Source organism: Phaseolus vulgaris, chromosome 5, assembly GCF_000499845.2.
Source record: "Phaseolus vulgaris cultivar G19833 chromosome 5, P. vulgaris v2.0, whole genome shotgun sequence".
NCBI classification, from domain to species: Eukaryota; Viridiplantae; Streptophyta; class Magnoliopsida; order Fabales; family Fabaceae; genus Phaseolus; species Phaseolus vulgaris.
Window position 1 is genome coordinate 32,747,171 of NC_023755.2, and position 12,633 is coordinate 32,759,803.

General features: G+C 30.8%; 1 protein-coding gene across 1 annotated transcript; it reads left to right on the top strand.

Moving 5' to 3' along the window:
- The first annotated feature begins 879 nt into the window (after window positions 1-879).
- Window positions 880-11,366, top strand: LOC137835483 (secretory carrier-associated membrane protein 1-like). Its single transcript, XM_068644012.1, has 13 exons — window positions 880-1,075; window positions 2,902-2,967; window positions 3,305-3,403; window positions 3,500-3,562; window positions 3,959-3,992; window positions 4,068-4,190; window positions 5,768-5,830; window positions 5,916-6,009; window positions 9,634-9,679; window positions 9,769-9,836; window positions 10,623-10,671; window positions 10,781-10,846; window positions 10,953-11,366. The coding sequence occupies exons 1-13, from the start codon at window positions 1,022-1,024 to the stop codon at window positions 11,037-11,039; spliced, it is 912 nt and encodes a 303-aa protein (XP_068500113.1). The 5' UTR covers window positions 880-1,021; the 3' UTR covers window positions 11,040-11,366.
- Window positions 11,367-12,633: the final 1,267 nt, after the last annotated feature.

The window sequence follows — 12,633 nt, forward strand, 5'->3', positions numbered from 1 at the left end:
AATTAAACTAAACATTTTTAATTTATTACTTTTTTATTTTTATTTTGTAAAAACTCATTTATTTATTTATTAATAACTATTTTAAACATTAAAAAAATTTAATTTTTTAATGCATTCAAAATTAAAAATTATTTTTTTATTTTTTTATTTACTTTTGAAATGGTGTTAGATAAGAAAATAAAAACAAAAGGGTGCTAGATAAAAAAATAAAAATAAAAAGGTGTTAAATGGAAAAATAAAAGTATAAATAGTGTTATATTAGAAATTGAGTAACAGATCTTATATACACTTATCAATCTAATTACTCATTTAGTTTCAATAATAATTATATGACCTTTACCTTTTCGTCCTTAAATCTAAAAACTAATTATATAAGATTTATTATTCTAATCCTTTCTATCTTTATATATAATTTAAATATTTTTAGTCTTTACTATTTAAGTTTAGAGGGATTAAATGAAATTAAAATAATTTATATAATAATTAAAAAAGATAATTTAAAAAAATTGTAGAACTAATATTTTGGACTGGATTATTTTTTATTTTATATATTGTAGAACTAAAATTGAAGGTATTTTAATTTAAATGATTTTTTTTATCTGTGTAATAATTATCTTTCAAAGAACTAATACTTTTTAAAGGAGTAAGGTTTCATTTCAAAGGCTCCAAATTAAAGGGGCAAAAACGGAAAAGAAAAACCCCACGAAGGGACGCGGTAAGAAAACAGAAGGATGCATGAATATTTTGCCCCCTTTATTGATATTTTTTTGTATCACATTATTTTGTTGGTATCGCGCCAACTAGTTTCTCTCCGATCCTCTTCAAACAAACGAGATCGCAAAGCAAAGAGAAACCATTCATTTCTATTCTCTTGGCTACCAACAAATATCTTCATTCCCTCATTTTTCGTATCCATTCTCATTTTCCTCCTCATCGAATCCCGTATCCATTTTCTTCTAACTTTTCTCTCTTCAGTTTTATTACATAGATTTCTCTCCCTGTCTAGATCTCCGTGTTTGTCATGAGTAACTACGATACCAATCCCTTCGCCGAAGACGAGGTTAATCCCTTCGCCGTAAGTTTCTTCCCTAACTATTCTCTTTTTAATCCATTCCTTCGCGCATTCAATTAATTAATTGTCATAACTTCATTTTCTATTTCATCTTCTCCGATTACGAATTGCATGCTACTCCGTAATAATAGAACTTTCAATTATCTGATCCGTGTGGTGGTGTCATCGCTAAATTGAATGGCATTCATAATGTAGTTATACGGAATGATATTTGATGCGATTGTTCGAAGATTTGTTCAATGGTACTGTAGGCTGTGTTCGTGTAGCTATCAGATCTTAGAATGGAAACCTGAAAACAAAACGTTTCTCACGAATGGCGCCACATATATGATTTCTTTTGCACATTCATTCTCTGTTTCTATCAAGCAGGTTTTAGATTGTAGATGTATGTGATGCCATGGCAGCATCTCCGTTGCGGTGGCAGCCACATTCGTGCCATTTTCTAGTTGCCAACCTAACATATTCAATTGATTTTTAGTTCTGTGTAATTAGTTATTTTTTAAAGTAACAAATCTAATTGTGGAAAAAATTATCAATTATAAATATAAAATCTTATGAAAATTTTAAAGTAATTAAATATATTTTTTTCAAAAATAATAATTATATAAATTTTTTAATATTATATATATAAATTATCCATAAGAATAATAAAATTATGAAATTGTATATATTTTATATTTCCGTTAGTATTCTTATTATTATATATATATATATAATATATAATATATATATATAATATAATTAAGTATTGAATTTAATATGTATGGTTGCTTAAACAAATATTTAGTTCATAGAATATTATTTAAACTAAACTCGATTGGCGATTATTATTTTGAAATAAAATAAAAAATATAATACACATAATGCAAGATAGAGAAAATATCTTGTATATTTTAAAAATATTTTCGTTTTCGGTAAAATACAGAAAAAAGGATTACAATCTTCCAGGAAACCATTTATTCATACGATAGATTTTTTTTTTCTTTTCAAATTAATGCCACTAAGGAATGAAAATACTTATAACGGGAAGTCCATGAATTTAATACATTTTTAAAACAGCGTTACTAGACCTTAAGAAAAAACTATTTAAATCATTAATTGATATTTTCAATCATAAAGCCTTTTGAATTCTTTCTGTATTGTTTTTGTTTTATGTTATTGTTATTGATATTCAGAAAAGAAAAAAAAACAAAAGAAAATGAAATACTGAATTGACATTAGCACATATGCGAATATATTGATATATTCATAAAACTCATAATGCTATTCTTTATTTATACTCTCTTTATGAATACTCTTTTCGTATTTATGAAAAAAATGTTGTACTTTTTTATAAAAATAAAATAAAATTGTTCTTGAATGTTGCATTAACTTTTTTTTCCTTAAAATATCCATAATTAAGTTTCATACTTTTACTAAAAAATTATAAATATATGAAATAAATAATATAAAGTTTTTTAATTTAGTTGGAAAATATGCATACTTACTGACACTAAAATTTCCCTCAACAATTTTAATTTTAAATTTGGCAAAGGTCTTTTTTCATTACACACAAAAATAGAACAATGATAATTATAGATTAGCAATACAAATTTTTAACTAATTTATTGTTTTATTAAAGGTGTGAATTAGTTGAAAGCTTTTTATAATAGGGCATTAATCATAGTACCGGTGAATTAAGAAATAAATCATGATAAAAACAAATATAATAACCCATCTTAAGATATAGAAGAAATAAAGAAAGTAATCGTAGAGGAAGAGTTATTTGTATATATTCTAATAATAATTTTACCATCCAAAAATTTATTGATTTCCAATAATGTTCTTAGGATGGAGCTGCTCAGGGAAAAGCATCAGGGCAATCAAATCATGGTGGTGGTGCATTCTATAATACCGTAAGCTCTTCCTTCCATGTCATTACTACCGTTATATTAGCATAGAGTTTACAACGCTTTATTTAATCATATTTTGGCAACCTAAGAAAGCACAGGATGCTTCAACTATGAAAAGGGCGTGGCATACTTCATAGTCATAACTGGTTTCAACATCTATAGCTTCAAGAATTTTATACACTATTTAAATATTTGTGTTAAGTTTCCACGAGACAAAAGTTTCATTTCAGACTATGTTGCTAAGATTTTCAAAACTAAACTAAATAAAAACGGCAAAAACATTGTTTTTACCTTGTTCATATTCATTACCTTTGTTTTTGTTTTTATTTTTTTAAATCAGAACTCAGGAAGAGCTTCTGCAACCTCAAAGCTTTCACCCCTGTCTCCTGAGCCTTATGATCGTGCAGCAACTGTTGACATTCCTCTCGATTCCTCAAAGGTACACCATATTATGAAAATGTTGAAAGAAATGTCAAAACTATGCTGTATCAATGTTGCTGACCAAATATATAATTGCGTAAATTTTTATCTTTAGGATCTCATAGCTAAGGAGAAGGAGCTCCAAGCCAGAGAAGCGGAATTGAACAGAAGGGAACAGGTGACTTATCCTGATCTCCTATTTGATAACTTTTAAAGTCATTTTACCTTGTTAGAAACTTGGTTTGTTAGATTCAATAGTTTAGTTTGTTATTTTACACAGGTGCCAGAAATTAATTATGATTCTATCAGTTTTATGTTAATAAATAACAAGGTCCCAATTAGTATCAATAGTAGTTTTGGTTATTGCTGTGATCCATGATAGTTTTTATCTAGAACGAATTATTATTACAACATCAAACATTAGTAATAATACTTCATCTGAGTTTTGTTTGTTACCTTAATAAGCAATCAAATCATACTTTTGATGCCATATGAGTGGTACTGAGTTAAATTGGCTACTTACAATATCTTTTGAGTTAGTCCATTAACTCGTGATCTTATGATGTTTCTGTAGAGTCTAAAACGAAAGGAAGATGCTATAGCACGAGGTATTTTGAGTTCATTTATAATTGCAGGAGCAATGCCCTTCAGTTTGGTGGCTTACACTTTCATTTTGTTTGCAGCTGGAATAGTTATAGAGGAGAAAAATTGGCCGCCTATTTTCCCTATCATTCATCACGACATTGCAAAAGAAATACCACTACATCTTCAATCAATCCAGTACGTTGCATTTACAACATGGTTGGGTATGTTGAAGTCTATAGAACCTTTTTGTTATAGGTTATGTTCTTGTCATAACTACTTGTTTCCTGATATCTAGTTAACACAATTGTATGTGCTTCGCTTCCTTTGATGATTTAATTTTTACTTCATAGCGTTTACATACTTTATATAAAAGATTTCAGCATGAATTCAAAATGTTCGACAAAATTCATATTCTTTTGATGTCCGTATGCTCAAAAGAATAACTTAAATTATAAATTATTAAAAAAATTACTTAATATTTTGATATGTCTATCTTTGCTTTATAGCTGTTACATGTTAGTAAAATGCATTCATCCGAACTCTGGTATATACAACACTGTTTTTTGGATGCTAAAAATGAGTTTTGCTTAATGAAACGACATCCCACATAAAAATTACGTCCTCGTTGGCGTTTTTTCAACAATGTTCCAGTATACATTAAGATTAATTAGTGCAGTATTATTCATATTAAACATAGGCATAAGAGTAATTGGAAATTTTAAACTATTTTTAAATAAATTTAATTAATTAAGTATTTGTTAATTAGTATGTCATATTTTTTAAAGACTGTATTTTAAAACGAAGAGATCAGTATGTAGAGTATAGAAAACCCATATTTTATTAAAACTGAAATTACATCAAACTGAAAAAGAATGAATTGAAGGAAATAATATATATATATATATAACACGGATTAGATTAACTTTTCTCTCTCTTCACACACTTATCCAACACACTCCCTATGTATATGTATGCAAACATATTAGACATATCATGTTATCAATCAATGTTATTATGTTTTACAAGTTTTTTAAATTGAAATTTACCCATTATACCAATTATCATAGTTTCAACAGATTCAAAAGTTTATAAATAGATGACAATGTAAATCTAATATATTTTAAAAAGGAGTTTAATATTGATAGGTCTATTGCCTATCAATTACATTCTTTTGTATTGACGACCTGTGTATATGCATGTATTTTCGTATTTTCTTTAATAACTTTTTTTCTGATCTTATAATTCTAATAAATTTAATCAGTAATGAATTATGTGTTAACATAATATGTTGCTATTACTCTCATTTTCTGAATTTTTTTTTTTTACTAAACTACCCTTCGAAACATAGGAAACTTCAATTTTATGAAAAATTGTTTCGAATGTATACTCTTTCTAAAATTTGGAAGTCATATAATTGGGGGAGTGGAGGACAGTGTATCTATAATTGGAAGTGAGACTCGCTTTAGGAAGAAATACATTAGTGGCTTATATGTCATGGGAAGCTTAAAGGTGTAATTGGTGAACATTTACTCTATGAATATATATACATATATAGATATATAGGCCTTCTCACGTACGAAAATGTGAAAATGAAATTCATGATAAGCCATGGTTTTGAAAGAAATCATTATAAAGTTCCACGCTTAGTCTATTAGCACTCTGAAAGCCAATAAAAAAAAATTAGCACTCTGAAATATAACCTTCCTGTTTACGTAGAAGTTTCTGGTAAAACATCCTTCAATCAACATATATCTTTAATGTCCACATCTTAATTTTGACTATTTTTTACTATCTGCAGGTTTGATTGCCTCTCTTTTATGGAATATTATAGCAGTTACTGTAGCTTGGATCAAAGGAGAAGGTTTGTTTTGCAACTAGATATTGGACGATTAAAACATACCAGGGAAATGTTGTATACATGAACTTTGTCTTGTCTTGACTTGTAGGTCTTTCAATCTGGTTTCTAGCTATCATATACTTTATTTCCGGTGTGCCAGCATCTTATGCTATGTGGTATCGACCTCTTTATCGTGCTACAAGGTAGTTTTCTATTTTCAATTCTTCTAGCATTTCTTGGATATTCAAGATGATTTCAGCCTTTTCCTAAACTAAATTGTTAATGTCGTTTACATGGGCTTTATTGCCATTAGCATGAGTCGGTTTTCTGGCAGCAACATATACATCCGGGAATTTGTGGGCAGACTGTAAATCAAATAGATGTCAACATTGTCCTTGTGAAACTAATAGGCTTGGGAATGCAAAGTTTACATTATGAAAATGACATACCTTAGCCTGGTTTTGTCCAGCAGAATGGGTACTAAAATATCATTTTGAAATAATATAGAGAAGGACTGTTATTTAGGAGGCAATTCCTCGTGTTATCTCAAAATAACTTGAAATTTCTCATAATTATGGTTACACATATTACTACACATGCATCTTATTCTGATTTTGTATTTTATATATTTATACTACATTTATTGGATTAAAATCTAAGAATTTTTTTTTCATTTTAGTTTTTATCTCATTGTACCTGGAAAAAGTTCATGAAACCTAGTCTTTAAATTCTGAAGTCGAACATCAGTAGCTTCAAATCTTCCCTTTTGAAGTTCACTGTTGGTGGATTTCGCAAAATCATATCTCTGAAGGATGAAGGATGGTGCATGGTGGCGTTGGGTTACTTGTCCACAACCCTTTAGGAGTGTTGTCAAGGAGAAGGAAGAAGCAAGACTGGATATATATAAGTACAAATTTGGGTTTGTGGAACTGACAATGGTGAAATGTGCAATAGAACTTTGTCCGATGACAATGTCGGAGATATCTTCATCTGTAGGATCACCATAGGATGATTGCTTTCCTTTTGGTGGAGAGTAGTCCTGTCGTGCTCGCAACTTGGCATAGTCGCAGTTCTGATACTAGTTGATATAATTGATACTAGAATAAGAAAGGAATGACACAATCTTGAATTTTATCGACTTCCTTAATTCTAGTCCCGTACCAATGTAGCAGGGATAGAGATATAGAATAGAAAGAATAAATAGCACACAATACAATTTGAGGTTTCGCTCTCTAACTATCCTTCTATTTTTCTTTTCTCCAAAAGTCTCTTTATTAACTCTCCTAGAACTACTAGAACTATTTATAATAGTTAAGATACAGCTATAGTAACTAACTTACCTTTTTCTTCTTTTATACACTATACCGAACATATCATACCACCTCAAGAATGATTTCATTGTTATCATAAAAATTCTTGAAAGCCTTTGAGTTGTATTCTCCACCTTCCATCTGATCTGAAATTTTTTATTGCTTTTCCAGTACGTTTCTCAACCATGACTTTAAATCTCTGAAATACTGACAGCACCTCATCCTTAGTTTGATTAAGTATATCCACATCTTTATACTGTATTCATATACAAAAGAAACAAAATATTTATTTCATCTCAATGCCACCTCAAAAGGTCTACACACATCTTATAAGTGAACAACAACCTCCAAGATGCAAGATACTCTTGTTGATAAGTAGGACTTGAATGAGTTCTTACGTTGCTTTCCAATGAGACATACCTCAGGTGCAGTCTATTTAGGAAAGGAAGTAATGTCATCATGCCACAACTTGACAACTGTGATAGGATATTAAATGACCATACCTCAAGTGCCATAACCATGTCTTCTGACTCAGATCAGTAGCTTTCATACACTGTAATTCGACTGCCCTAGGTTATATTCTTTGCAAGAGGGGATTTAAGAATCAACCTTTGATCTGGATCAAACAATTCCATGCAATCATCTTTCATTGTGATTGAGAATCCTTTCTCTACCATTTAAGCAATGCTCGTCAGGTTGCATTTCATTCCTGGAACATACAGACGTTCTCAATAAGAGCTGCCTTTCCATTTTTTCAGTGGATCACAATATTTCCTCATTCCTTCAGCTGATAAAGTGTTGTTATTTGCAAGCTTGATCGTGGTCCTTCTTCCAACATCAAAGTCCTTTAACCATTCCCTCTGACATGTCATGTGATTTAAGCAACCTGTATCAAGATACCAAGAATCTGAACATGATGACCCTTCGCTAGTTGCTACCAACGACACAGGATTTTCCTTCGAGTCATCATCTTGTGTTAGATTTGCTTTATCCTCACTATTCTTGTTCTATTTTCCTTTTCCAAAACTGCATTATGAGGCAAAGTGACCAAATTTTTCACAATTGTATCATTGAATCTTCCTTTTATCAAACCTTTTTTTTCTGAATTGAAAATTATTATTTTCTTCTCCTTTTTTGGAAGGATTCATATTTCTCTTTACCCTTGCTCTTCTCTTTATTCAAGAATCAACTCTCTTTGGCTTTGCCTTTATTTTTTTTCAATTATTTTCTTTCATTATTATCCTTCTTAGTGACTTCTACCTGCATTATTCTATTTCTCTTGTACCAATTCTCACATTTAGTATCTGTTCATGTGCCTCAAGAGAACTCTGCAGTTCCTATACCTTCAAGCTATCAAGATCCTTAGCTGCCTTAATCGCAACAACAATGTGATCGAACCGATAAGGCAAGGTTCTAAGGATTTCTTCAACAATTTTTTCATCACATTGTTTCTCCACAAGCTTTCGTTTCATTCACTAACAGCTGCATCCTACTGAAATACTCCTCATTACATTTTTGTTCAAGCATTGTCATCAATTCATATCGCCTTCGGAGGGACTGCAACCTTACTTCCTTAGTTTTGTCAGCTTTACCTTAAACCTTCTTCAAGGTCTCTCAAGCTTCATTTGAAGTTTTTGTCTTTGAAATTTTATCAAAGATTCTCAACTCTACACATTGATGGAGAAGACACATTCCTTTGTAATCTTTCTTCTTTGCTGCTGAAACATCTTTCTCTGCTACTGAAATTCCTTCTTTCACAATCTCAAGAATTTCTTGGTAGCCAATAATGACTTTCATCCTTACAACCCATTCATGGTAATTCTTTCCATTCAAGATTGGCAAGGTCTGCAGTACATTCCCAGTTCCGGAAGCCATGATTGTACCTACAGGTCACCTTGAACCCTTGCTCTTGATAACAATTTGTTGTAGTTGGAGTTGAAAACTCAGTTTTTCTTACGCAAAAAAATGCACTCAGAATTCTTTAATGGAGAAGAAGAGAATGAATGAAAGCTCTGTATATATATTGTCTAAAAGCATTACAACAAATTTATTGTGAAACTACTACGAACAGAAAACAAATAAACTTGGATTGGATGAACTAGAACAACCAAAATCTTTCTGGATTATGGTTTGATAGATGAATCCATTAGCATTGGAGGAACTCAACTAAATTTGGAATTGCTGATGGATTTCAAAATTTGGGATTAAGGTTCATGAATTTCTTTTATGTGTGAAATAATGCATATTAAAGTGAAAGTTAAAATAAAATAATAATAATAATAACATTCTTATTATTATAATACATTATTATTACAAGTATAATTACTATAAAAATTAATAAATAATTTATTTGTAGTATATAAAGTATAGAACTAAAAATACTGAATCCTCCTGGGATGGATATCTATAGGCATTTTAGTATCAGCAGTTTAGGTTCTCTGTTTGTCCCCTCTCACATTATTAAAACTCAGAATTAGAATGTAGTGTTTTATAATTTTGTGTCATCTTTTGTTACAGGACGGACAGTGCTCTAAAGTTTAGCTGGTTTTTCATGTCTTACTCGGTAAGGTTTACATACTTCCTACTTGTTCTCATTCTTTTGCGCTAGTTTCGCGAAGTGTTCTTATCAAATTTTCCATTCCTTCCAAACAGGTGCACATTATCTTTTGCGTTTTTGCTGCAGTTGCTCCTCCAGTTGTCTTCAAAGGGAAATCTCTCACGTCAGTTCCTTTCTTAAACTGCATTCTTTTAATTTAATCTGCTACCTAACGTTCTTCTTTAATCTCTCTCTTGCTGAGTTGATATGTTGAGAAGTTAGGAAAACATTAATAGGTTCCTCATGTTATAAGACAAATTGCCTTGCCTTGCCTTTACCTCTGGTTATCTGATTTGTCATCGAGCTGATTGATTTGTCCCTAAACTATTTAATGGAGGGGACTATTGAAAATGATTTATCTCAGAAACGAAATTAACATAGAAGATAAGAAAACAAAACCTCAAATGAGATAAAAATCACTGAAACTGAAACTCTTATTTTTGAATTGTAAAACAGGGTACAACAGAGGAGTCTCATATATAACTTGATCATAATTATAACAGATCCAGTCACTAACCAGAAAGAAAACAAAAAATTAAGCAGTTAGCACCTAAAAAACAAGTTTAAAAAGTAAAGAAGAATAACATTAGACGGTAGTAGATAGGCGCAGCAGAAAACGTTCCTTAGTCAATGTGAAAAGTTCTAAAACACTAGCATGAACAGTGACTGTCAGCCTTATTCAAAGCATCATACGCTCACTATAAAGCTAGAAGATGATCGTCTGGTGTTCTTTCAACAGTTGTATCTTAAACTTGACTTGACGACTGTGATCATATTTTTCTTTAACTTGTTGTTGAGGTTGATTGAAGGCATATGTGATCATGTTATTTCTATATGTTGCTTTTGCATTGTGGTTGCAGTTTTACTTGAATTAATGGTTGTGTTATATGATGTTTTATGTTGTGGCCAGAGGTATTCTACCTGCATTTGAGGTATTGGACGACAATACAATGGTTGGGGTATGTACCAACTGTGTTATTATTTTGTACCTTATATTTTATTATTCTTTCCTGAGGGAGGGGCAATTGTATTCCATATTTAAATGACGCTAAAAGCGCTCAATTACAGATATTTTACTTCATTGGGTTCGGATTTTTCAGCATTGAATCACTGCTGAGCATTTGGGTTATTCAGGTTTTCAATAATCCTAGCTTTACTGTTGCATTAACTCTCTTGACTTTACTGCTGCATTCTCTTGACTTTACTGCTTACGTTTTTTATATTAATTATATCTTTGCAGCAAGTATACATGTACTTCAGGGGCAGTGGCAAGGCTGCAGAAATGAGGCGCGAGGCTGCAAAAGGGGCCATGAGGGCAGCTCTATGACAAAGCGATGAAATGTAGAAAATGGCACTTGCAAAGGTCTATCTTAGACATGGACACCCAAAATATTGATTTGATGGTGCCCCTTCCTTGTACTTTTCCACGCTTGCATAACAGTAGGAATTTTTACTTTGTATAGGTATTTGCCTAGGAATTCAGTCAAACTAGATGCTTAACACAAACTCTAGTTGTGCATACATAAGGCTACATTGTTTGAGATTTGCGATAATCCCTTCATGTTTGTATGACTTGTTTCGTAGAATTTTATTTTATATTAACAAATATGGTTTTATGAAGAAAATTATCTTTCTCATAAAACATTAACTTTTATGATTATGCTTATCTTAGACACTATAGGCTTATTCACGGATGTTATGAAAACAGTTATTGTGATACACAATAAACCAAATGTTCATGTATTGAATGATAACAATATTTCCTAACACAATTTTAATATGGCAACTGATTGTGCCTGAAAACCCTATCCATGCAGCAGTTAATGGATTTTTTTTCTTGGGATCACCTCTGTGAAATATTCATTAACCAAAGCTTAAAAATTTCAACTTGATTTCATTCCGACTACAACATATTGGTAACTTGTTCACACTAGATTATTTTTCTTTCTTTTCTAACAATAGGTGAAAAGCTTGTTGATGCAATCCTAACTTGTATCTTCATTCGTATATCTTCTTCTTCATTATTTTGATTTGAATATCTTCGTTGAATGATGAACGTTATTGCAGAAGCATAAAGAATTATAAAAACTTGAAAAAGATGAAAATTATGTTAAGTGAGGTTAGGCCAACACTTAGTTTCTAAAGTGAGACAAAGTCAACACTACTAGAAGAAGTCTATAAAAATGTCTAGAAAGAAGACAACTCTACAGAGAACTTTGAACAAGTAAAAGTTTCTCAAATTGGACAACATTTTATTACTCAAATCAAAGTTAAAAATTGTGTACAAAAGGTTCCTATTTATAAGAGAAAGTCTCTTAAAACCTCTTAAATGAGAGTGTGACAAGTGTCAACATCTTATTGGTGAAAATCCTCTTCATTGGGAGAGTGACAAGTGGCATGCCTTCATTGGAGTAAAATCATCTCCATTAAGATAGGACATGTGGAGCCTCATGCCTTCTTTGCCTACATTTCTATTTGCACCCCACTTTACTATTTTACACCCTACTCTTTTCTATTTACATCATACTCTACTTTGACCCAAAATACAAGGCCCAATGAATCCTAACTACTCTATACAATTTTTACAAGACTAAGAAGAAGAAAAAGACTTTACAATTTCTTCATTAAGGCTCGATCTTGTCTATCTTCTTAGCCGAAAGTTTTGAGGTTGGATGGTTTTCATCATTCCTTCCCTCTTGAGAAGGATTTGTCCTTAAATCTGAATGTTGTTGCTCAATGACAATAGCATCTGTTTATTTGTTATTTTCCTCCTAAATCAAATGTCAATCTACAATAAACATCAAACAAACATGAGATAATTTTATTTATTAAAAGAAAACTAAAACAAAAGAAAAAATAACAGAAATAAGGCCCTTTATTTTTATAAAAATTTTGAAAGAAAAACATAGGGCCTTTATCAA